The sequence below is a fragment of the Mesoplodon mirus genome (assembly GCF_964341445.2).
Source record: "Mesoplodon mirus genome assembly, chromosome: 12".
NCBI lineage: Eukaryota > Metazoa > Chordata > Mammalia > Artiodactyla > Ziphiidae > Mesoplodon > Mesoplodon mirus.
In genome coordinates, this window is record NC_138988.1 from 38,237,683 (window position 1) to 38,264,055 (window position 26,373).

The 26,373-nt window shown below is 58.4% G+C and overlaps 1 protein-coding gene across 1 annotated transcript; it reads right to left on the reverse strand.

Moving 5' to 3' along the window:
* Positions 1-74: 74 nt before the first annotated feature.
* Positions 75-20,355, reverse strand: GNAI2 (G protein subunit alpha i2). The gene is made up of 9 exons (XM_082637461.1): positions 20,097-20,355; positions 6,151-6,193; positions 5,356-5,497; positions 5,023-5,183; positions 3,151-3,279; positions 2,610-2,739; positions 2,372-2,525; positions 1,786-2,000; positions 75-1,096 (listed from the first exon to the last, which is right to left on the reverse strand). Exons 1-8 carry the CDS (start codon positions 20,212-20,214, stop codon positions 1,810-1,812), a joined length of 1,068 nt encoding a protein of 355 aa, XP_082493587.1. The 5' UTR covers positions 20,215-20,355; the 3' UTR covers positions 75-1,096; positions 1,786-1,809.
* Between the last annotated feature and the right edge of the window lie 6,018 nt (positions 20,356-26,373).

A 26,373-nucleotide genomic window follows, 5' to 3' on the forward strand; every position in this document is an offset into this window, starting at 1 on the left:
CAGGTCCAGACTACCATCACCTTGGCACATCTTAGCCTGGGTCTCTGCCCCCTGGAGAGAAGAATGCCGAGCAGTTCTTGGTATTTTTTCTTTCTACATTTTATTATTTCAAACCAGGTGAACAATTCCATAAAACATGTGAAAAAAGCAAGGAAGTGTTCAACACTGAAGGACCCGGGCCTGGGGTGAGGGCATGAGGGGCATGGCCCCTCAGCAGGCAGCGGCGGTTCCTAGGTTAGCGCTAAGGAGCTACATTTAGGTTAATGGAGCCAGGGCCCAGGGCCGCTGGGGCGGGGCCCTCAGTGACATTGGGAGTTGTCTGGAACAGCCCTTGAAACTCAGTTCTGTAGAGGGCAGGGCAGGGGCACTGCCCGCACAGGGGGCAACCAGCAGAGGGATGGGTGTAAACACGCAGACACACTCAAGGCACGGAATCATGGGAAGGGGGTTGGGTGGGTGCTGGTCAGGACCTGACAGTTTTAAATAGTTTTTTTTCTAAAAAGTTTTCTAGGTTTGCAGTTTTCGCTCTCTTTTTTTTTTTTCCCTTTGCCTTTCTTTTTTTTTTTAAAAAAAAAAGCTACGAGAATGAGCCGGTGGACTGTGGTCTCCAGGAATGGTGGCGTCTCACGCTTCTTGTGCTTTTTCCTTTGGGGCCTCCGAGTGGCTTAGGGGAGGGGGTTGGTGGGGGCAGGAGGCTCCCTGTAAACATTTGGACTTGGGTTGGGTCAGGGGCTGGTGCTGGGCGAAGCCAGGGGTCCCAGGCTGGAGAAGTGGGTGCCCCTCCAAACACAGGCCTTGGGAGACTCAGCATGTGCTCCCCTCCCCCATCACAGAACAAGACAACAGTTAAAACCAGAACAGATGCCAGGAGGGGGTACGGTGGCCATTCCCTACACCTGGGATAAGGGCAGGCTTCAAACAGGGAGGCCTGTGGCAACCCTTCCCCCAAGTCTCTGGAGCTGAGGGAGGGGAGAGGGGGAGCCAAGAACAGAGAGAGGAGAGAAGGGGAGAAGCGGCCAGGGGGACAGGCGGGGAGCGTGGTCCTCTTGCCCCCATCTTCCTCAGGGGCTGGGGGGGAGCAGAGTCGGCGGTGGCCCTGGAGGTGGGGGACAGTCAGGGCATGGGTCGGGAGGGAGGGAGGTAGCCAGTGTGTGTCTCTCCTCCCACCTCCCTAGACAATGACCCTTCTCCTTTTTCCCCACCCACTCGTTACCAGGGACACAGTGGCCGCCCAGAAGCCAGTGTGTGTTGCTGGGTTACGTGGGGGAGGGGAGACTGTAGCACCGGCAGAATCCTACCCCACCTCTCCCAGGGCTGGTGGGGCCAGCCTCAGACCAGGGCCCTCAGATAGGTCCGAAGGGAAGACAGCAGGGATGAGTGCAGAGCTGGTCATACTGAGTGGCGGGCAGCTGGGGCAGCTGGGCCCCCTCTGTCATCTAGATCCTTCAGGCTAGGCCAGTGGCCTGGCGGGTGAGAAAGTGAGTTTTCTCCAAGGAAAATCGGGACAGCCCTCTAGTTCTGTCCCAGGACACAACCAGGGATTTCTGCTGTCTGGACCAATGGGCAGAACGGAGCCCAGGCTTACCTGTGCCACCTCCTCAGTGCCCTGCACTCGGTCGCCTTCCTGATTCAGCACCTTGTGCCTCCCTCCCCTTGCCCTCTGATCTCCTAGAGGGTGTCCAAGTTCACCACCCCCACCTGGACCTTCCCCAGCCCCAACCGTGTCCCTTCTCTGGGCTCAGTGGCCCCACTTTGTTCCTCCCTGCCCGGCCCCCTCTGGCTCACCATCCTGCCAGGCCCCGCTGCCCCTCAGAAGAGGCCGCAGTCCTTCAGGTTGTTCTTGATGATGACATCGGTGACAGCATCAAACACGAACTGCACGTTCTTGGTGTCGGTGGCGCACGTGAAGTGCGTGTAGATCTCCTTGGTGTCCTTGCGCTTGTTCAGGTCCTCGAACTTGCTCTGGATGTAGCTGGCTGCCTCATCGTACTTGTTGGCCCCTGTGGGAGACAAAATGGGGAGGACTCGTGCTGCACGTGCAGCAGGCAGGCCTGTCCCACGGGTAGAGCGAGATTCTATGCGTGTGAACTGACAAGCATATATCGTGTGACAACTGTGAGAGGGCACAGGCACGCCTGAGTGTGCAAAGAGGGGCACCTGATTGTGTGAAGGAGGATGCTCAGTGACGTACAGAGTACATGCCTGAGTGTGTTAAGAAGGGCCCTGGGGTGTACAGACACAAGTATGGATATATAAGCCTGTGAGGCACCAGCCCTTGCGCGTGTCCCACAGTTACCCTTCTGTCCAGCGGGGGGCGCCCGTGGGCCACCTGGTCACCACCAGCTCCTCCCCAGAGGCCCAGACCCCACACCTGTATACTCAGGGAAGCAGATGGTCAGGGGGCTGTGTGTGATCTTCTCCTCGAACAGGTCCTTCTTGTTGAGGAAGAGGATGATGGATGTGTCCGTGAACCACTTGTTGTTGCAGATACTGTCAAACAGCTTCATGCTCTCGTGCATGCGGTTCTGGGAGCAGGACAGCGCCTTCAGCACCAGCCCCCACCCCCACCACTGCCCCCACCCTCCCCCAGTGGCCTCCGGGCCTCTCACCATCTCCTCGTCCTCGGCTAGCACCAGGTCATAGGCGCTTAAAGCTACGCAGAAGATGATGGCTGTGACGCCCTCAAAGCAGTGGATCCACTTCTTCCGCTCAGACCGCTGACCACCCACATCAAACATCCTGCAGACACAGTACCTTAGCTCCAGAGAAGGGAGTTCTGGGAGAAGGTCCCTGCCCCATTTCACAGGTTGACCGACTGAGGACAGAGGCCTGCTCAGAGTATGGCGGCTGCCTCCATGGAATCATCCACGCTGGCCCACCTTACCCCTGGGGTTCTAGGCCAAGGCACGTCTGGCCCAGAAGGGTCAGGCTGGTCAGCAGGGTAGGCTGCCTCCACATGGGGCAGGGTCAGCAGAGGCTGTGAGCTGCTGGCAACCACAAAGCCTTAAGAAACTTCAGAGTGGGGCTGCGGATCCTGGACCAGCCCTCTTTCCCAACAGCCATCGGCAGGCCCTGGAGTGAGGATCTCTTCCCTGTCACCCGCAAGGCTGGCAGCTCCTGCCCCATTACCCTGCCCACATGCTCGCTCACTTGAAGTGTAGGTCTTTGAAGGTGAAATGCGTCTCCACGATGCCCGTGGTCTTCACGCGAGTCCGCAGCACATCCTGCTGCGTGGGGATGTAGTCACTCTGTGCAATGCGCTCCAGGTCATTCAGGTAGCTGGGATGGGGGGGTGGGGGATCAGTGGGGGCCACCGGGCCCCGTTCCCTCCCATCCCCTCATTTCCCAGGCATAGCCCTTGCCTCTTTAACCCTTGCCTGCACTGCATTCACTGCTCAGATGAGGAAACCTGCACTAGCACCCCTGCTTCCTGCCTGTGGAATGGGCCTGGGAGGAGGGGCAGTTCTGTGGTTAGCCAGACAAGCCCCAGCACCCAGGTCTGAGGCAGGCCTGGGTCAGACAAGATCCAGGGTGGTGGAACTACAGGTGAGGGCGGTGGGAGGGGGCAAATTAGTCCTTCAGTGAGAGATTCAGGATGCTAATCGGCGTAATTACGGCACCCGCCACAGAGCAGCCTGGCATGTCCTTCGATGCAGGGCTGGACAGGTTGGGGCCTGCCAGGCCCAGTGGGCTCTTTGCCCAGTAAAATTTGGGCTCCTCAGGGGGAAGGCATGAACACTCGCTTGGCGGGGGTCCCAGGGGCTCCTCATTACCAGCTCTCCTAATTAGTATCCAAGCTGCCCCGGCCAAGCCCTGAGACCAGCTCTGCTGCCTGCCTCAATATCCTTGCTGTGTCCTGGGGGTTGGGTCCAGGCCCCCCAGCCACTGCCCAGTACCAGTGTCTTGCTCTTGGGGCAGGGCTGCTGGGGCGAGCCCTTGGCTCCCACCAGCAGCTAGGCCAGAGGGAAATGACCTCAGAGACGCAGAGACAGAACAGAAAAACAGGAAGGGCTATGGGGGACCATGACGCATGTGCTGTGACCTGCAAACTGCACCCTGCCCGCTACTGAGAGCTTCCAGCCCAGAGGTCTCATGGTGGGTTCCCCACTAGTTTTTCCCTTGTCCCCAACAGGTGGGCTCACCCCAGGGACCCACTGCCCCACAGCAGCCTTAGAGGATTGCTGTGAGGAGGGGCTGCAGTATGCCTGGTCCCTGGAGTTTTCCAATCTGCTGCCCACCTCTGGGTGATCTTGTCATGGCATAAACCTGCCTGGGAGGGCAGGACCCATGTTCACTGCTGAATCCCCACACCCAGAACAGTGCTGGGCACAAGGTGGGAACTTAATGTCGGGGAATGAAGAACAGGGATAAGGATGATGGAGGAGTGGGAAGTAGCCGGAAGGTGGCCCTACCCTGCCCTCCTTGAGTATCCTGGGCACTGAGATGGCAGTGGTTGATAGGACCCACCCCTCCTTGCCTCCAGGACCCAAAAGCTCTGCTGGCACTGAGCCTGTGACCTCTGGGGAGTCCCCCTGCAGTGTTTGGCTGTGACCCTGCAGCTCCTGTGGGGGGCGTGCACTCACAAGTGCATTCAGGCCCCTGCAGGGAGAGTGGGGCGGCTGTCCATGTGACTGGGGCAGGGCTCGGGCGCCATGGCCAGGCAACACCGGCCTCCCACTCACCTTCACAGAGGTCCAGCCCCTCTCTGGGTGGGCTCAGGATGGGATGGGCAGTGGGACTGGGAAAGCTGTTCAGACAGAGGGACTGGCTTAAGCAGAGGTAGGAGAGGAGAGATGAGAGTACAGGGCCAGCAGCCTATCTGAGTGGCACCATCTGTTTGGATGTCCCTCCATAGCCCTGCACCAGGCCAAACCCAAGATCACCAAGACCTTGGCTGACAGTCAGCAGCTTCATGAACAGAGGCTGGTACTATCTTTTTAAGGGTGCTCAGGCCCTCTGGTTCAGGCTATAGTCCAGGTCTCCCCACACTGCACCCCCAGCCCAGCCCCTTGGAGTACTCACTAGGCGGCAGAGTCGTTGAGCTGGTACTCCCGCGAGCGGCCAAAGCAGGCCTGCACACCATGGTCAGCCCAGAGCCTCCGGATGACACCGGACAGATCCTCAGGGAGCACGCCCTGCTCCTCAGCCGTGCACGACAGTGCAAACAGCTGCCTGGCGTCATCCTGGGCACAGCAGTGAGTGGTCAGCTAGTCGCAGGAGCACACCCCCACCCCACCTGTCAGAGGCAGGGAGGCCTCCAGAATGAGGCCCAGATTGGGGTGTTCTCAGCTTCCCCAGGGCAAGACTTGCCCTGAAGCCTTATGGGAGGGAGGCAGGGTTGGGGAGTCCACGTACCGCGCGGGAGGGGTCGGCAAAGTCAATCTGCAGATTGCCCATGGCTTTAACAATGGCCATGATGGACTGGATGGTGTTGCTATAGACGACTGCCCGGTACTGCCGGCATTCCTCCTCTGAGTAGCCATCCTCATGGATGATCCTGGCAGCCAGGAGTCAGGGGTTAGGGTGTACAGGGCACAGGGACCTCACATGGCTGCCTGGGGCTGTTGGGGCCTGGAGAGACCTACTTCAGAAAGGAGGAAACTGGACTTCCCTGGTGGCACAGCAGTTAAGAATCCACCTGCCAATGCAGGGGACACGAGTTCGAGCCCTGGTCCGGGAAGATCCCACATGCCGCGGAGCAACTAAGCCCGTGCACCACAACTACTGAGCCCGCGTGCCGCAACTACTGAAGCCCGCGTGCCACAACTACTGAAGCCCACATCGCCTAGAGCCTGTGCTCAGCAACAAGAGAAGCCACTGCAATGAGTAGCCCGTGCACCGCAATGAAGAGTGGCCCCCACTCGCTGCAACTAGAGAAAGCCCAATGCAGCAACGGAGACCCAATGCAGCCAAAAATAAAATATAATATTTTATATATATGATATAATAAAATTAAAAAAAAAATAGAAAGGGGGAAACTGCCTGTAAACCACTGGGACCTGAGGATGGATGCTGCCTCTGGGAAGGTCCTGGACCTGGCTAACATGGCTGGGCCTATACTTGGGCTGAGTATACTGGACCCAGTACAGGCCCAGAGGAAGAAGAGGGGAAATCAAGGTTTGGAGGCTGCCTCCCGCACACAGCACTTACTTCATCTGCTTGACAATGGTGCTCTTCCCTGACTCCCCAGCACCTGGAACAAAGGGCACAGTTGGTCAGGGAGCAGGCCCAGTGGGGTTACAGAGGTAAGCCAGTCACGTGGCCTGGAGGCAGAACTCACCCTCCCCATCAACTGCACAGTGAGATGGAGGCAGTCGGGCCTGCTGGGCAGCAGAGCTACCAGGGGTGCAGCTGGCAGGGCCACAGGGGTGAAGGCAACCTCGGCCACCTGGATCCCATGGTGGACTCACTCCAGGCCTTCGCTTCCCACAAGGTCCATTGCCCACCATGGCTCCCCACTACCCTGGTTGAGTTCAGGGGCTTCGGCTGGAGACGTGAGGCTCAGGAGTCACCTCGTCAACCTCACACATGCAGGTTTGCCACTCTGCAGCTAGTGCTCCCCAACATGGCGCCTAGGCACAGCTAGCAGAGGAGCCCTGCTCACTCCAGCGGGGCAGCAGCCCTCTCTCCCTCCACTCTGAGCTGCAGCTGCCAAGGGGCCTGGATCCGGGCATGGCGTCACACCCTTGACTCCCAGACATGGCCCAAGGCCCAGCGCCCTGCTCACTGGGCCCACGTCTGCTCTGAGTAGAGCCCCATCCTGTATTTCTTTGGCCATTGCTGAGGGATTTGCTGGCACTGTCTCTTGTGACTGTCATAGCAGCCCCAGAGATAGGTACTGTTTCTCCCATTTTACAGACAAGGACACTGAGGCTCAGAAAATTAAAGTCTTGGCCCAAGATCATGTAGCCAGGATTCAGAAAGGCAGGGAGACATGTACGACGATGATGCCTGGCCTGCCCAGCCCTTCTCAAAATGTGGCTCAGATGCTGCAGGACGATGCCTTGGGTGTTTTTTTTTTGTTTGTTTTTATCTTTTTAAAAGCAGATTCCCAGACCCCATCCCAGACACACAGCCAGATCTCGAGGGGTGCAGCCCAGAAATCTGCATTCCCCAGGGAGTCTGCAGGGAAGTGTGAGACCACTCAACTCCTGGCTGGGGGATGGATGGGGTGGAGGCAGGGTCTCACCTCTTCCCTTTGTGGCTCGCTCCCTGTCCTGAGCTCCAAGTAGAGCGCACCTCAGCTTGGCCTGGCTTTCCCTCCCAGCCTTTGCCCAGACTGTTTGCTCTGCCCCGTCACCGCCAGGCATCTCCTCTTGCCAACTCCAGGCCTTTGCCCATGCAGTTCTCTTTGCTGGGCACAGCTGCCCCATGCCCCACCTACGTGTGTCCCAACCCTCCTGATCACTGTGGCGGGTCTGTCCCTCTGAGCAGCTCAGCAGGGTGTGTGGTGGGGTCTGTGGGGAAGTCACACTTGAGGACTCTGGCTCCCATATCCCTCAGCGTTGGTTAAGACAACCTCAGAGGATGAAGGGGCTAACACACAAACTACCACGAGCAGCAATAACATCAGCAATGATGATCACGGCCGAGCTGTGAATAGTGCCCCCTGTGTGTCAGATGCTGTTCTACGCCTATCACGCCCACTAAGTAACCTCACAACAAGCCCTGGGGGTAGCTCTACTCGCACCCCTACCTCGCAAATGAGGAAACTGAGGGACTTCCCTGACAGGCCAGTGGTTAAGACTCTGTGCTTCCAATGCAGGGGGCACGGGTTCGATCCCTGGTCGGAGAACTAAGATCCCGCAAGCTGCAGGGTGTGGCCAAAAAATAAAATTTTTAAATTTTAAAAATGTTTTAAAAAAAAGGAAACTGAGAGAGGCTGCTGTCACATGGTTACAGCCCCTCTGCAGGTGGCCCACCCTGCAGTGTTGCATGCCTGGTACTGTGGCTGGGCCACACAGTCCCTGCCACTGGGTTTACTTCCCAGGCAGACACAGGTCTGAGTCTCTGCAGTGCCCTCCGAGAAAGCAGCAGACCCTGCTGAGGCCCCTGCCTGCATTCCCCCTACCTCCCACCCCAGATCCACATTGACCAGGAGGAAACCGAGGTGCAGCTGCGGCCTTCACAGCTGTGAGCCTGGGCATGTCCACAACCCAGGGACCTCCCTGAGAAGGCCTCACAAACGCCACCAGTTGCCTGGAATCACTGGGGTTGACTGTCTCAGGCCTGCCTCCCAGGATAGGGGAGCACTGGGGGTGGCACAGATGGGCAGGCTCTGGGCAGGCTGGGGCACGAGCCCCTCTATCGGTCGGCCCCTGGGCACTAGAGGCCCCAGTCCCAGTGCATTCCCCTGGGTGTGGGCTCTGGTCAGTGGCAGCATCCCTCCCTTTCCCTTGGGCTGTGCATGGCAGGGGAACAGCTAGGACCCCTCACACTAACACTTCCCACCTTCAGAGTGGGGACATGGGGAGAGGGCCTGGGAAGGCCTGATGGTGATGCCTAATCACTGAGGCCCTTTCCCTAGGGCCCAGAATATCCATGGGGCAGGGAGGACAGCACTGGACTGGCTAACCACGAGGGCCAGGTGACCGCCTGGCTGTCCTTCCCACCTAATCACTTGCTCCCACAGAGCAGGAGGGAGGGAGCACATCCTGGAGCAAAGGAAGACCCAGGAGCCACAAATCTCAGCCAGTGCAAGAGTGGAGGCCAAGGATACAAAGTGATGGGTCAGATCGGTCATGCCGTCCCCAGCCAGGCGAACTGAGATTCAGAGCAGGTAGATCTCCAGGGCGTAGGGGACCACAGGTGAGGGTGACTTTGGGACCACCATCCACCTGAGGCATCAGTCTCCTTGTCTGGCCCTTTGATTACTCTCTTGGTAAAGGGTATGGGCCACTCCATGACCCTGCCCAGAGATGGGGATGACAGCACAAACTTGCTTTGCATCTGATTTGCCTAGCCGCGGCAGACCTGGCAGACACTGAGGTTCCCTTCCCTGTCCCCTTCAAGCCTCAGTCTCCCTTCCTCTCCCTTTAAAGAGTTAGGAGGACATTCTCTGCCCCCAGCAGGGGTCATTGCAGAACAACTCCCATTTGACAGGTGGACAAACCAAGGTCATGGAGCCCCCATCCCTGGACTCAAAGCAGTCCCGTTGTTCTTCCAGCAGCTGTGACTCAAGAGGGAAGGAGTTAAGTGGCAGGACAAGGGTGTGATGCTGGCAGCCAAGCAGAAAGCAGGGGAGAACACCAGGACAGAATCAGAGGCATGGCCCAGGAGCAGCTACAGATCAAGGGACAGAGGTGGGTGGGGCCAAAGCATGATATCCAGGTGGACACCCTGGTTCTCGGGCAGCCCACAAGCTAGATGCCCCAGAAACTCCTTTTCCATCGGGGCCTGATGATGTTCCCCTGTTAGATAGGCTGGTACCTGGAGCAGAGTTTGCTTGTACCTTGCTAATCCTGGGCACCCAGTTCTCCCCACCCAGCCCTGCACCTTCCCTTCAGAGAAGGGGGCTTCACTAGCTGGATCCGGATTGCTGCAAAGGTGCTGGGTGGGGGGAACTCAGCCAGTAGAAGGTGCCAGGAGTCTCCTACCCACAACAGGCCCACCAGGCGTTCCTTCTCCAGCTGAGACCAGAGGGACCCACAGAGGATCCCTGGGGTGCCCTCAGTGTTCCCACAGGGCCATACCTCTTCCCACCAAGGAAGAAACCTCTGCAGCCCTTGCCCTGGGGCGCAGCTGCTGGGCTCCCAGCGGGCAGGCAGTAATTGCTGAGATGTGCTGGGCGACAGCGGCTGCTCTGCATTAGAACATCTGCTTCCACTCTGGGAGCGCTGGGCCCCAATGGAGGAGGGAACAGATGGGGGAAGGGAGAAACAACGGCTCCACCTGCCTGAACAAGGCCAGCAGGGCCTCTGCAGCAGAGACAGGGCCACTGGTCCAATGGCTTGATGCTGATTCCAAGCCCCAACATCAGGTCTCTGCTGTCGTCTATCTTGAACCCTCTTCCTCCCAGACAAGGCTTTGTCCTGCAGGGATTCCCTGACATGCCGCTTTCCTCTCTGGCCCCACTTTCTCTTCTGCAGAAGCTGTGAAGCCTCGAGTAACCAGCAGGCCCATCTCGCACTTTCAGATCCTCTCCCAGAGGGAGGTCCAGACCTGCCAGAGCCCTGGTGTCCACCCCGATTCTCCCTGAGATCTCCAAGAGCTGCAGCCCTATCCTGCCCTTCCTCTGGCACCTCATCTGTGAAACAGGATACCACCATTATCTCGTCCGAGGAGATGGGTGAGTGCCCAGCACACGGTGAGCATTCAGATCAAAGTAATTATCGCTATTTCTTTTACCCTTTGGAAGATGACAGATTTCCCCAAACCTCTCATTTCCTGCAACCCACAGTGACCACGCTGCACAGGTCACTGCAACCGCAGCCTGCAGAGGGGCCTGCTGTGACCATCTCATTTTGAAGGCGAGTTTCTGAGGCTTTCAGACAAAGCACAGCACAGGGCAATGACCAGTGGCTAAGAGGCTGACTCAGCAGTGGTGGTTCCCTGGCGGGACATGTGTAACCTGGGACCAGAGTCAGAGCCACTCACTCCTTTGCTGGCTTTTTGCTCTTAGTTGTCACTTCCCTTCACAACCCGGCACTTCTCCACAGCGGGGTACTCCTTCCCGCCCAGCAGCCTCACCGCAGACACTGCTCACTGGCTCTCCTCATCCAGAAGGCTGGTGGGCTCCCCTGGAACATGTGGGGCTTGGGAGAGCAGCCAACTGACGTGGCAGGCCTGAGGGCAGAGATTCTCAGAAGCGGCAGTGGCTGGGACCACAGGGTAGACGGGCAACAGCCCAGCTCAAACCCACAGCATGGGCCCGCCCCCTAGCCCCCACCGCCCCCCTCCCAACCCCCTCCCCCGGCCTACCCTGGGGGGGCACTGGGGGAAGGTAGGGGTGAGCCCTGGGAAGCCCACCCCGAAGGCAGCCCTGGCACCACCTCCCACGGTCATCCCAGGAAGGTGCCACGTCTCCAGCGCAGCCTGCGGTTCTGGGGCCCCATAGCTCCCGCCTCTCCCCTGCAGCCTTAGGGTCCCGCCCCGCCACCACCAGGGGGAGCCCGTCAGCCAGAGGCCCGGTGGAGGAGGTGGGGGTTGGGCGGCGCAGAGGAGCATTGGTTTCTGGAAAGCAGCCGCGGCTAGGGGCAGCTGGGGGAGGTGCCGCAGCCACGGGCCCCTCCCGAGCCTGGGAAGCCCTCGGCCGCAGAGACGCGGCACGCCAGGGAACAATGGAGACGGCAGGGAGGGGCAGACAGCCCGGCCAGACAAAGGCCCTCCAAGCCCCGCCCCTGGCGTCTCTTCCTTCCTCCAGGTGCTGCTCTTTGGCCCCCTCACTCCCTCCAAGGAGGCTCAGCTGGGGTCTGGCACTGTGAGGGGCCGGGCAGTGGGTCTTGGATGGACCCTGTGACACCCCCACCCACGTGCGTGGCCTTGGCTTCCTCCAGGTGCCCCAACAAACCCGGAACCTCCCTCCCTCCAGTCTGCCACTTGGGAAGCCTCCAGCGGCTTCCACAGCTTCACGATGCCCATCAGGGAAGCACCAACACAGGGCTTGGCCTGCTACTGCCAAGTCAGAGCTCTCTGTGCAAGGGAAATAGGCCTCGGGTTCTGCCAGACATGGAGAGGGCTTTCCAGGACAGGGCTGTGTCTCCCTCAGTGGGGCCCTGCCCACTGTACAGAGGGAAACTGAGGCACCGCGTAAGGAAGGCCACCCTGGAGGAGAGGAGGCCCTGAGACCTGCGCACTGTTGGCCACTCAGGCTACAGGTCTCACCCTCCACAGGAGCCAGGCGGTGTTGGACAGGGCCCAGGTCATACAAGGAGCCAGGCCATTGGCACACCCCTCTTCTTGAGGCTTCTTCATTTAAGGAATCGCTTTGCTGTTTTCAAAGAATCTGAATAACCCCCACCTTTCTTCCTGATTCACTGTGGTAGACCCTGGGTGAGATGCCCATGCCTGGGCCTCAGTGTCCCCATCTATGAAACGTACCCCTCAGGGGAGTGTGCCAAGCCCAACGCCTGCCCTGAGCAGCCTCCCTTGGGTCCTCACACCCACCCCAAACTGTCCAGCCCAAGCGGGCAGTTTGCCTATGTGCTCACAAGCCATGGACCGTGCTGAGAATCAAGAGATCACAGCTCCCAGCACTGGGCACAGAGAGAGGAGAGGACAGCCTGAGGTCACACAGTGAGGAAGACGGGGGAGTGGGCGCTCTGGGCCCCGAAGTCTTGACAGGCCATGAAGATGCATGTTCTCAGCTTTGTGTGTGGCCTCATGGCCCACCGACGCCTTGATGCTTTTGCTGCTTCTGCTCTAGCTCTCCTAAGGCTTTTAGGCTCCTCAGTTCCCTAGGGCCTGGCCTGACAACCCAGAGCAAAACCCTGGGAACCTCCGTGGGGGAAGGCAAGGCAAGAAAACTTGGATTTTGGAGGCCAAGTCGCATGAGGATCGGCCTCACCACGTCTCATGCTGTAGCCAGCCCACACCACAGACATATCAGTGTCCACACAGTACCGTGCACGGGCTTTGCTCTTAGTGGGGACCCTCTGCTGAAACACTCTTCCCTGCTCCTCATCTGGACAACTCCCAGTCTTCAGACCAGGCTCAGGGGCCCCCATGCTGGACTCTGACAGCCTCTGAGCTTTCCTCAGGCCTGCTCTCAGTCCAAGCCTGGGGGTTGTGGGAAGCAAAAGTGTAATGCTAGGGGAAGAGTGAAGTGCTAAGCTGCCTGACTGTGACCTAAGTATTCCGGTGAGGGGACACGGGCCAGATATATTAGGACGAGGTCACCCCATGGCCACACAGCAGATTTCTGGCTTTAAGCAGGAAAAAGATTCACTCACAGAGTCTTGGGTCCCATCCTCCTGGGCAGATGGTCCCCTTTCAATCTCCTAAAAGAAGAATTGAGGCCCCCCAGGCATATGCAGAACACACGAGCACCCAGAGCATCTGCCTGTCATCCTGACTGAGCAGTTCTTGCCAACTGGGCACAGGCTTCTGAGGGGTGACAATAGTTGGGGGCAGGTGCTCAGGGTCACTACCTGGGTCGCATTTTGGTGTCTCCACTTATTGGATAAGTCACATGATGTCCCGGACTCTCCGTTTCTGCATCAGTGAAATGGATGTAATGTCAGTCCCAGCCTCGCAGGGTTAAATACGATGAGACCCAGCCCTACACGATAGTCATCAATCAGAGGCAGCTGCTGTTATCACCAGAGGGGAAACTGAGGCCCAGCGAAGGCACCCCCAGGCCCAGTGACTAGTGGGGTGGGGGGACTCCTTAGGCTGGATCAAGGGCCCCTCTGTCTACCCCCAGGCAGGGGAAACCCAGAGTGAGCTAATCCCGGGGCTGCTGCTCCATTTCCGGGTATTCATCTGGGCCTGCAGCCGGCCTTCCGGCTTTGGAGGGCAATGGCTGCTCGGGAACATAGAAGCAGCCCTCTGCTTTCCTGCTAGCCCCCCTGCCGGCGTCCCTCTCCCAGCCACCACTTCCTGTGGTCAAAGGAGGGGCCTGGAATCCTTCTCAGAGGCGCCACCTTCTCTGAGATCTTGGGCCCAGTGGTTGCTGGGACAGGACAAGGGACAGAGCTGTCTAGATTGACTCCAGCCCAGTGACTACCAATAGGGTCGCCCACAGGGATATGCAGATGAGCCTGCACAGGTGGGGCTCACCTTCTAAATCCCCCAGTTGACCTGGCTCACACTCCCCACCCCAGTGCAGAGTGTGAGCGGCTCTCTAGCCTCTTCCCCTTTTGGGCTCCTCCTCCTCCAGCTGCTTCCTCCTTTTCCTCTGGTGTGGACACCACTTCCCTGAGAGGCCCAGCCCTGCCATGCAGACTTCCCTGCCCCTCCTCCAGCCCGGGGCACAGTAGGTGCTGCCATCAACACCCCCTCTGGATATTCTGAGGCTGTAGCAGCCTTGGCACCCCGGAATGATCCGAGCCATAAGGACACCTTCTCACCTAGAGGTGATCCCACCTCTAGGCTTTGGCTCAAACTGGCCTGGCATTTACTGCCAAGCCTTGGAAGTGTACCCAGAAGGCCAACACTGAAGGTCCAGCCCAGTTTAGGGAATGTGTGGTTATTCCAGGGAGATTATTCCTCCAACCACCAAGATGGCCATAGCCCCAAAAGCAGCATGGGGTGAGGGTGGAGTGTTTGGGGTTTAGTAAGAACAAGAGCTACAGGCTAGAGAGGCTGGGTGGGGCTGGGCAGAGGGGGCCCCACCCTGCACCTGTGGCTGAGGGAGGGGCTGCCTGAGAGCAGCAGGTAGTAGGGCCACCATCAAAGGGCCTAGTCCTTGCCCTCCCCAGGGCATTCTTAGGCAGGCCCATCAGCTGTGGCCTGGCCAGAACCTGTTAACTCCTTTCCCCCACTGAACTCTTAGGTTAGGACTCCTGCCCTGAGATACTGGGAAGGTGAGATAGAAGCTGGCCTGCCCCCTGCCCCCATCCTGCTGGGGAGACAGCACTTAGGCTCTGGGTCGGACTGTCTCGTCCTCTGCTGGGGATGTGGTGAGGCAAGCCCCTGGTCCCTCAGAGGCTAAGGGCTTATGTGGACAAAGCTTCCTCCATCCTGTTCCTGCCAAAAGAATGGGTAGCTTCTAGTGATAGAGACCGAGAGAGACACATCTAGGGACTTAGATCGAGGGCAGGTTGTACAGGACCAGTGTGCCTGCCTCTGGCCCAAGCTGTCCCAAGCGCCAGCCCCTGCTCTGCTGGAGCCTAGGGACCTCACTGGGATCCCATCAGGCCCCACCCCCAGCGCTACCTGCTGTCACCTGCTGGGCAACTGGGCAATGTTTGCAGGCCTGGGTATCAATGATGTTACCCAGTGACCCTGCAGCTCAGGCCAGCCCAGGGCCAACCCTGGCCCAGCCCAAAGAGGTCCTTGACCATGCCAGTCCCCATCTGGCAGCCTAGGCTCCAAGTCAAGCACAGTGGGTGGCCTAACGCTGCCTCAGGGCCTGGCATGGAAGCCTGAGCTCACCAACTGGCTTCCAGCCACAGTGGCAGGCATTCCCTCTGTCCTTACCACCCACTCTGACCTCTGTCTGGGGTTCTCCAACCCCCAACCCTCCTGGGATACCCTCAGCTGAGCTCCAGTGTCACTTCCTTTGCAAAACCGCCCTTATTCACCCAGTCTCCCAGCTCAGGGGTATCACTTGAAGGACCCAGTTTCACTCTTATCCTAGAGGTACAACTTTTCATGTTGGCTGCACCAACAGTGGAGTCATGGGCAGGGGCTGAGCCCAGGGGGCCTGAGCAGGACCTAGGCAGAGGAGGTCAGAAATGGCTTAGACCCCTACTCACTCCCTAACTTGGTAGCCCCAGCACTGCACTACCAACTCAGGAAGACAAAGCCTGGCTTAGCCTGGGGGAGGGGTGGAAAGAAGAGACTCAGAGGCCCAAGCTGCCCCGCCCCCCATTCAAGTGCTAATGAGCTCCAGCCCAAAGGCAGGATAGCAGGATAGCGGGATGGTGGGATGGTGAAGGCTATGGGGAGAATAGGGAGGCTGGAGGCTGGCCTGCGTACCAGCCCACGTGGTACCCAGGGCCCTGCAACACCCCCAACCCTAGACCCCCAGGAAGGGGCTCAGTCCCCAGAGGTTGGGCCTAAGGTCCCCAGGACGGTGTGTCACTCCAGATGGCACCCAATGTCTGCAAGCCTCAGTCTCCCGCTTGCTGTGAGCAGCTGCCTAAGGGAAAGGGAGGGGGTTCCCAGGGGCTCCATACTGTGGCCAGGCAGCCTCCAGGCTGGGGAGATCCCTCCCCACCAAACTCTCAGCTCCGCAGGAGTCAGCAGAGGGTCCCCCACCTGTTTTCACACCCCCAGACTTTGGTGTACTGTCCCCACAACACCTGTGGCTGTAGGCAGGCACCGTGTCTCAGGTTATGGATGGAGAGCGGGTCACCTACTAGGATTTCACCTGTCACTGGGTTTCTCAGCCAGTACACTAGGTGGAGCTGGGATTTGAACCTAGGTCTGTGTGACCCCAAGAGCCAGTCTAAGGAGGGTGAGCCCTCCTCCCCACAGGCCAGGAAGCACCCACCCAAAGGCTTGGAAACCGAGTTGGTCCCTCTGCCCCCAATGCCTGACCCTGGCAAATGTTGCTAATTTTTCAAGGCCACCCAGAGGACCCCTTCTCCAGGAAGCAACCCCCCTGCATTCATAGGCATCATTAGACTCTACCCATTACCCAGCCAGCCAGGATCCTGGGCTAGCCCTTCCCACTAACTCCAGCTACACCAAGCCCCAAGCAGCAGCCCCAGAATTACTTATCCCTGTTCACGGATGTCCGCAATAGTTTCACTCTTTCCATACACACTGAATAGGCACCTACAGTGTGCCAGGCCCCTTGTGAGAGACACAGACAGGACAAAGGTCACAAAACTCCCTTCCTTTTCATTTGATGAACTTAATTGAGCCCATGTATGTGCAGTCTCTGCACTGGCCAGGCCAAGAACTTCTGCAGCATTACTCTGGTCTGAGCCACATGACTACGGGGCAGCTCCAGCCCTAAGAGCTAGACAGGCTCTACTGAAGTGGCAGAGACAGCGGGCCTGCAACAGTCCCCAAACAGCCTGAGCTGAAAGGAAGAATGTAAAGCCAGTCTCCCATATGAACAGTTGGAGTCCCTACTGTGTGCTGTGCCCTGTGACAGGCTGCACACTCGTCAGCAAGAGATCTGCATGGAGTGGGATAAGGGCTGTCTCTGAGGTGCCAGCATAGCCTGATGAGACCAGGAGGAAACAGCCTGAAGAACTTTTCCCTCAGTCTCCCCACTCCCCAGTCCTGGTCATTGGCCCTACACTGAGCCCTTGCCACCTGCCCATGATATGGCAGGCGATGGCTCAGTGACCGCCATCTTGCTTCTCCATCTACCCATCCCCAAGACCAAGTTCACACCAGTAGCACTTCTTTCATTCAACAAACAGACAAGAAGCACCCAATAGGTATCATGCTCCATGCTGGCACAGAAGGCTCAGAAATGAACAGGACGCAGCCCTGCCCGTCGCAAGGGAGGGCAGCTGTGACACGGACAAATACCACGCTCTGATGGGGGTAGCGCTGGGGGTGGGGGTGGGGCGGGGGGCAGAGGAGCCTTGGAGAAGGAGGTCTGTCAAAGAAGGATCCTGGGGGGCGATACCTGAGCAGAGTCTTGAAGAAAGATCAAGTAGGAGTGAAACGGCGGAAAAGTACATCAAGTGAAGGGAACAGATACAAAGTCCCAGGGGCAAGAGAGAACTGCTGTATTTATACCCTGAAGCCTTCCTGGGGCCAGCGATGAGCACTGTCTCTCCTTTCTCTGTAGACTGCCCACACAAGCCCAAATAAATCAAAGTCACTCTCTAAACACACACACTCTGGTTTACTTTCCCCTAAGTGCCCAGCCTGAGGCCCCAAATTCTACCTGGGGATAGCTGGTCAGTCAAGTTGAACTGGGTGGAGGCAGGGGTATTGCTGAAGTAGGGCTGGTATCAGCAACTCAGCTCCCCCTACCAAGCTGCCAGAAAAAACCCTCTCACCAGTTAGTGTGTATCACATCTGCCTTTGCCCCGGTGACTGTGACAGTGACTATGCCGGCTTGCTGGCAGGGCAACCCAGGACGGGAAGGAGCCAGTATGCGGGTGGGGCAGCAGGAGTGGTTCTGGCTGGGAGGCAAAGCTGGCAATTGCCCAGCCTGAGTTCCGTTGCCTGGACAGGTCTTTCCGCTACATGGGACAGGCACCCAGCTCTCTGAAGCTGCCTCAGCTAGGCTCCCATCACCTCCTTGTACCTGGATAGGAAAGGGATGGCCAGCCAGGATCCTCCTCCAGGCAGTACTGGCAGATTGAGTCCTCAATTTCAGGCAAAGTTTGGTCTCCCAGCCCCTTACAGTGCATCCTCTGCAGGGTCTGAGCCCCCACTCCCCACTCCCAACAGGAACCTCCACGAGGTCCCTGTTGCCCCCATCCTGGGCACAGCACTCCTCTGGCCCAAACCCAGGAAGCCCATTTCACAGAGAAAGCAAAGGCCAGAAGGGCAGAATGCTGAGATGGACTCCCCAGTCTAGAAAATGCTGAGCATTTCTAGGGGACCCTGCACCCCTGGTTGCTGCCGGCTCAGCATGGGAGGGGTGGCCAGGCCTAAAACCTGAGCCGGGCTCCAAGGAGCAAGACTGGTGGGTGGGTTGGGGTCAGGACACAGAACAGGCCAGGAGCCCCATGGCCCAGTCCCACATCTTCTCGAGCACTGCCATAACTGCAATCGGCCTGGGAAGGGGCTGGCTAGAGACCCCCTGGCCGGGCACTGGGGGGCAGCAGTACCGGAAGCACCTCCCCAGGCCCAGCGGGCAGCAGCGATGGGCATTCCGCCGCGTCGCCACCCACTCGTTGCTGCCGCTGCCTCACTCGCAGCAGAGACAGGAAGAGGCAAGCGCCCAACGCAAAACAGCCCAGGAGGCTGGGCCGCCGCCCCTTCCCGCCCCTTCTCTTCCTCCCCGCAGTGGCAGAGGAGCGGATGCCATTTTGAAACCTCCGGGGCTGTGCCCCTGAGGCCAGGCCCCCAGGGACAGTCAACAGATGGGCCCAGGATGGAAGACACGCTGTCCCTCGGCCATACGCTCAGCATGAAAAGCCCCGCTTTTCAAAGCCTGGGGACCCCACGCAGCTCTGGGGCTGAGAGGCCACACCCCCCCACATACAGGTCCAGCCTCCAATGCAGCCGCGAGGGCCTCCCTCACCCCCATGCCTGAAACCGCCCAAATCAGGCCGCCACTGGGCACCACACCTGCTCCCAGGGGGAGGCTGGACTGGGACAACTACCAGGCCCGCAGCGTTTGCACAAATCCACTTCAGATGCCCACCCCCAGCAGGCCCCCAACTACTCAACCAGCTGGTCCACCACTCACAGGGCCTCAAGATCCTACAGGCCCACCCACCCCCGGAGGCCACGTCCCAGGCCTTTGGGCCCAGAAAGGGTGCGGGAAGACTAGCACCTATCAGCATATCTCCTTGGCCCGCCCGCCGGGGGCAGCAATATGTCGGCTGTCTCACCACTTCCACTTCCCCCCACCCCTCAAGCAGCCACCATCTTCCCTGGCCTTGGAGGCGACGCAACCCAAACTCCTCCACACTCCCTCCTACTCCCAGATGCCCCCCTCACTGGCCCAGACAGGGTTTAGAAACTGGGAAACAGATACTCAGCAGAACTCGCTGGGAAGCTTAAGGCCAGGTCCCCTCCCCCAACATGACCAGTGGAGCCTCAGTGCAGCCCCTTAGAGGTCTGGGGCCAGTCCACTCAGCCCGGCCCACCTGGTGTAGGAGGGGTGGGGGAACCTGGAGAAGGCCAGAGTGTGGGAGAGGACTTAAGAGCAGGGGAGCAGAGGGTTTGAGGAGAGATGTGTGCAGAGAGGGAGCTGGTGGGCCAGATGCAGGGAGCAGGGGTCTCTAAAGGTTTGGGGGTTCTGGCTGGAGAGAGAGCTCATAAGCAGTCATCCCACTTGAGAGGTCCCTTGCGGTCAAGGTGCACAGGTGGAGGATATAGGGTCCAGAGTAGAGATGGGGCACAGAGGGGGAAGGAGGGAGTGACTGGGGGCCTGGGAGGGGCCCTGGAGATACTCATGCCCAATAGGAATAGGGGGAGCAGGTGAGGGAACAGGTGGTGCCTGAAGGTGGGGGCCGAGTGGGATTCTGGGGGGTTGGGTAAAGTCTAGGGAAGTATGAGAGGACAGGCAGGGGCTCTGAGGATCTGCGAGGTTGGTCAGCAAGGGTGGATGGTGCAGAGTTCTGGGCAGCGGGTGTTGGGGCACTGGTGGCTGGATTTGGGGGTTTGGGGTCTGGGATGAGTTGAGGATGTGATCTGAGAGTCTGGGCTATGGATCAGAGGTCTAGGCCAACCCAGAGTTTTGATCCATTATTTGTATGTCCTTGCCAGGTGGGTTTGGGGGGTTCAAGTCCAGGTGTGGGGGTCCAGGCCGAGTCTGAGACTTAGAAGCCCTAGTCCTCAGGTCAAAGTCGGGGATTTGGGCGGGGAATCGGGGGTCCCAGCGCAGGGTGCGGCCTCACCCAACAGCAGCAACTTCACCTCCCGCGCCGCCTTCTCTCCGTCTTCCCGCAGGTTCTTGTCGATCATCTTGGAGCGCTCGGCCGCCGCCTTGTCCTCGGCGCTCACGGTGCAGCCCATCCCGCCGTCCGCCGGCCCGGCCGCTGCCCGGCCCCCACACGGCCCCGGCCCAGCTCGGCCCCGCCCGACTCACTCCGCTCCCGCCGCCGGCCCTCTAAGGGTAGCTCCCAGGTCGGCAGTTCCGAGCGTCTGCGGGCGGTGCCTTCCAGGCCGCCGCGCACCGACCGCAGGGCGGGCGGGGGGTGGGGCCGGAGCGAGTCAGGCCCGGGACGGGGCGGGGCCGGAGGTGGGGGCCATAGGAGATTCGGGGCCAGTGATTGGCGAAGGCGAAGCTAGGGCGGAGCGAAGGCGAAGTTAGGTGCGGCCCAAGCTCGGCTCGGGCTGGAGGCGGAGCCACGCCAAGGGATAGCGGTAGGGGTAGAGCCTAGCCCAGAAGGATTGAGCGCAGGGCGGGCTGTAGGCGGGGCCGGGCTCCGATTGGGTGCGGGGCGGCTGGACCTCCGCTGCCCGACGGCGGGGGCGGGCGGATCTCGTAGCCTGAGGATGGAGATCCAGCGCACCTCAGGGGCCGAGCAGGAACCAGTTCTCTGAGCTGGGCGAGCAGAGCAGAGGAGGCGTGTCTTCGTCACTTGTTAAAGTTAATGAACCCAATAGACTTGTTTCAGGATCCACAGAGCCCCGGAGGCTCTCTGGACTGCGGCTTTCTTAGTCTTAAAGCGGGGTTGGCCCCTTCTCTCTCTAGGTTGCAGTTAAAAAAAAGGTTTACTGCCACCTCAACACCTTTGCCCAGGCTGTCTCCCTCAGCTGGGATACCTCCTCTAATCATCCAAGACTTACCCATCCTTCTCTGATCTTCTAGGAGGTATCCTCCTGCAGGTAGTTATCCTGGACTCCATCATGGGACCCAGCAACCATGACCCAAGGGAGAGAGAGAGAGAGAGAGAGAGAGAGAGAGAGAGAGAGAGGGAGAGAGAGAAAGAGAGAGGTGCCACCTGACTTCTGGGAACATAAGTGGCCATGATCTTATGGCCTGTCACCCCTGGACAGTGGCTGCAACCGCATGGCTGGACAAAGGTGGGGTGGAGGCAGCAGCATTTCTAGGGGGACATTTCAGTCTTTCTGATCCTGTTCTCCAGGAGGAGGCCACAGCCCCGACCTCCGATGGACATTTAAAAAGTCTGCCAAGGGTTACCCAGGAAGGTGTCCTGTGTGGCCCTAGTGCCATGAGCTGGGGAGGCCCCAGTCCAAAGACAAGGAAGGTCCACAAAGCCGGGAAAGGAGCTGGCCACCAATGCTTGGTCATCAATGCTTAGCCACCCACAGTCCCCTGTTTAGCACAGACTCCCTCCTTACCACCTTGACACACATCTTGTTTCCACTCCCAATCCTCAGTCTGCTCTCCCTGGAATGTCCATGTGTCCCTCTCTGAATGGCTCCCTTGTTGAGGGGGCATTGGCCTGTAAGTCCTCAAATGGCTCCCGCAGGGCTCCCTCCTGCCTGGAGCCAAAGCTCAGGCAGGCCCTGCCATGAGCACTCAGCGCAACTGTTGAAAACACACAATGCCCACCCAGGGACACAGACATTCAGAGATATGCTCTATACATCCACACATAGGCTCAGCCTCCAAAATGCTTCAAATCCACAGAACACACTGTAAAAATGGGTGCACACGGCCAAGAACACAGCCTGTCCACACAGACTACAAACCCAGCTCCAAGGTGGGCCTCTTCGCCTGTCAGCCCCGCCCCTCGCTTGAGAGCTGATCCTCCCTTCTTGGGCCTCCCCAGCCTGCTCCTAGCAACAGGCAACAGCTCTAGCAGTTGCCAGGCAACAGCTCTAGTATTTGCCAGGCAACAGGGAGAAACTGTCCGTCCTTTGGAGGCTAGGCTCACCAGAGGTAGGTAGACACAGACCCCAGTCAGTGGAGGCGAGGCAGGACAGGGCCACTGGGAGGCATGGCTTCCCCCAGCCCTAAGCCAGTTCCTGTGGTATTTGCACCCTTCCCACCAGTTAGCCACCCGCTTCCAGTTAAGTGCTCTTCCTACAGAGTCCAGGCACCCCTGCATCCAGTGCTCCTGGCTGCTCCCTCACCCTTTTCATGGGGGTCCCCAGGGCTACTGCGAAGTCTCTGTTTGCCCCTCCAGTCACACACCTCCCACTCCAGGGGCTCAGAGCCCCACAGGCCCAACTTCTCCCCCAATCACCAGCCCCATGTCCACCGCTGCTCTGAAGCCCAGACACTTCGGGTACCCCCAATAACCCCTGTTCCTGGGCTTTCCACTTTGTGACCTCCCACCAGCCAGAGCCATGACTCTTGCTCCCCACCCCTACATCCTGTCAGTTTCTTGCCCTCCTTAACTCCCCCTCAAATACATCCCTGTTCTCTGTCCCCACTGTCCCTTATTCTAGGCCTCCAGCCTCCTCCCTGGCTCTCCTGTTTCTCTACAATCCATCCTCTACATGGCAGTCAAGGGGATCCTGCTGAAAGAAACCATATCACTCTCTTGCACACAAACCTTCTGTGGCTCCCCAGTACCCTGAGGACAAAGCCCACACACACGGCTTTGGACTGTGCAGGGGCAGAGGTGGCACAGTGGTGACTGAGAGCAGGGACTCTGAGGAGCACTCCACAAACCTGCCGGCTGCGTATTACTTTGGACAAGTACCAGAAACGCCTTGTGTCTCAGTTTTTTGTTGTTTTGGGTTTAAAAAAAATTTTTTTTTTTAATTTGGCTGCACCGGGTCTTAGTTGCAGCATGCAGGATCCAGTTAGTTCCCTGACCAGGGATCGAACCCGGGCCGCCTGCATTGGGAGCTCGGAGTCTTTTTTTAAATAAATTTATTATTTATTTGTTTGTTTTATTGTTGGCTGGGTTGGGTCTTTGTTGCTGCGCGCGGGGCTTTCTCTAGTTGCAGCCAGCTGGGGCTACTCTTCGTTGCGGTGTGCAGGCTTCTCACTGTCATGGCTTCTCTTGTTGCAGAGCACAGGCTCTAGGCGCATGGGCTTCAGTAGTTGTGGCGCACGGGCTTAGTTGCTCCGAGGCATGCGGGATCTTCCCAGACCAGGGATCGAACCCGTGTCCCCTGCATTGGCAGGCGGATTCTTAACCACTGAGCCACCAGGGAAGCCCGGGAGCTCGGAGTCTTAACCACTGGACCACCAGGGAATTCCCGTGTCTCAGTTTTTTTTATCAGTAAAATGGACCTAACAGTAATAGCTACCCACTACACTGGCTGAGGTCACGGATAAGGGAGGAAAGGTAGGTAAATGTTCAGAATGTGCATGGTACACAAAACGCCCTCAGTAGGGGTGAGTTGTTATAACAGTAATTTCTTTCTGCCAGGCCCCTTAGGGGCTGTCCCCGACCAAGGCCCACCTCATCTCCCTCCATTTGCAACACACCAGCACTGCAGCCATCTGACTTGCCTTGCTCTCCCCATTCTCTTGCACATCCCCCATTCCCTTCCCCCACTTCCCTCCTCCCAATCTTTCATTCCCTGGCTGTGAGCTGGGCATCTCTGACTCCCATTGTCCTGGGGCTTCCCCTCCCCAGCCAGATCCCACTATCCCAGTGGTGAGTCTCTCCCACCCACCCAGATCTCTGATTCCAGACCCCTTACAGCATAATCCTTGAGGGTGGCAGGTAAATATTTGCCAAATGAAACGAATGAATCAAAGTTTAACCCACCCCTCCAGGGGTTCCCCCTGGAGCGGGGAGAGGTGTAAACACTAATCCTGCCATCACTACAAAAATACTCAACATAGTTGTTTGTGCAGAGAGGGGAGAAACTCATGGTGCCTGGGAAGGTCAGGGTGCCTTCTTGGTGGAGGTAGTGTGGGGAGTATTAGAGGGAGAGGATCACTGAGGGAAGTGGGAACAGGGATTGGGAGGGTGGGTTCGGGAACGGGCTGGGGAGAAAATCAACGGTCAGAGCTAGAGAAACACCTGGCTTTGAAGCTGAGGCCACTGAGACCCAGAAGGGGTCAGGACGCAACCACGGTCATCCAGTGAGGGACATCACAGGCATGCTGCTTCCTTTACACTTGGGAACCCAGGAGTCCTTTCATCCTTTCAAGAGACATTGTTCTGGGGGCGGAGGATGGTTGCCCAGCCAGGGCTTCATGGGCACCAGAGGAGGCATGACTTGCGTCTGTGCATGCTGGTCCAGCAGCACCTGAACTAGATCGTAAAGGACAGTAAAATGACATTCAGCAGAACTAAGGATGGCATCCCAGCTGGAATGGAGAAGTGGCAGCTACTGGCTCACCTGGACAGCTAGGATAACTTTGAGGCTCACCACAGGCCACAGAGCAGGTCCAGCTTGTGCTGAGCTCCTGTCGTGCACCAGGCTGAACAGGGTGAGGAACGGAGACCCCCTCAGTGGGCTGAGACACCCCGGCCCACAGACTCCAGGAAGGGGAAGCTGCCAGAACTTCCCCAAAGGCAGCTTCAGGCTGGGTGTGTCTGCCCCCATCAGAGTCCAAGAACAGGCAGGACCCCACAGGGATGTCAAGTCCAGGACCCTGGCCACTCCACCTCCATGGCTCTCAGATGGTAGGGAGACCCCAGATAGACCCTGTACCACCAATCACAGCTTTGCAGATAGGGCCTCAGCAACTTCTGTTTGTAGATCTCAGTGGTCAGAGCTGGCTCCCTCCCTGCAACCCTGAGCCAGGCTCCACCTCCTAGTACATCCCGTGCACTTCCCCTTTCCTGCTTCTGAGCCCAGCAGCACTTCTGAGATTGGAGTCAGCCACCTTGCCCTCTCTGCCCCTTCCTTCCAAACCGCTGTTCCCAGGCTTCTCTTACCCCCAGGGAAACAGTCCCAAGCCTGGCAGGCCTTGGGGTCCAGGATCCCCTTTCACAGTCATCCACCTCCTTCAATTGGCTTTGGCCTGGAGAACTCAGGGCCCAGCACTCCATGCTCAAGTTTCTGGGGGCTAGGGGATTCCACCTGACACAGGCAGGAGGCTCTGAGAGGAGGAGTCCTCTGTTCAACTACTGTTTGCTGTGAAACTACTGTGTGCCATTGTGCCGAGAACCTTAGGGTGAGGAAGGGAGCTGGGACCCTGCCCTTCAGGAGCACACCAAACACGTAAACAGGGAAATGAACTCCACTGTTCTGGAGTAACTCAACAGGGTGACACGAGAGCCACTGGGAGGTGTATGCAGGAGGAACAGTCCAGGGGCTTCCCTGGTGGCGCAGTGGTTAAGAATCCGCCTGCCAATGCAGGGGACACGGGTTCGAGCTCTGGTCGGGGAAGATCCCACATGCCGTGGAGCAACTAAGCCCGTGCACCACAACTACTGAGCCTGTGCTCTAGAGCCCGCGAGCCACAACTACTGAGCCCACGCACCTAGAGCCCGTGCTCCGCAACAAGAGAAGCCACTGCAGTGGGAAGCCCACGCACCGCAACGAAGAGTAGCCCCCACTCACCGCAACTAGAGAAAGCCCACGCGAAGCGACGAGGACCCAACGCAGCCAAAAATAAATTAATTAATTAAAAAAAAAAAAAGGAGGAACAGTCCAAGGAGGGGAACTGTGAATGATGAGAAGGGACCAACCATGTGACAAGCCAAAAGAAGAGAGCGATAGGCAGAGGCGACAGCAAGTGCAAAGACCTTGGGGCGGGAAGGGCCTGAGTGTTCCTGGAACAGAAAGGCCAGCCTGGCCAGAACAGCCAGAGCAAGAGGGACTGGTGTGAGGGAGGACAGCCATGAGGCATCAGTGAGGCATAGGGCAGGCAGGGGCCTCCCAAGTGCCCAAGAGATGCTGAGGTAGGAGTTCATATGAGCCTGCAGCGGACAACAGCATCTCCAAGCCAGTGACCCATGTCTGGCCCTGAAAATCCAACGGATCCTGGCACTCAGGGTGCTGCTGATACGACTGCGGGAGAACTGCCCAGTGACTTAGCAGGAGACCCAGGGAGCCTTCAAGGCTTTGGTCCAAGACTGAGCTGAGCCCCCCTCCATGTCCTTGAAAAGCTCTTGTCCAACTTGCCACTGTGTCTGTTACCTACGCAGCCTCTAAAGGCCCCCTCCCCTGGGTAACCCAGTGTCCTTATAGGGCCTGGGAAATGATAATCAGCCCTATCCCTGGGAGCCACTCCTCGGCTCACCTTGTTGCCTAGCCTTCCCTGCCATGCTGTCCAAAGGCTGGGGCTGGTAGCTTCTGCAGCTCGTTAGGGCCTTCATTAGCACTGTTTCCTGGAATTTA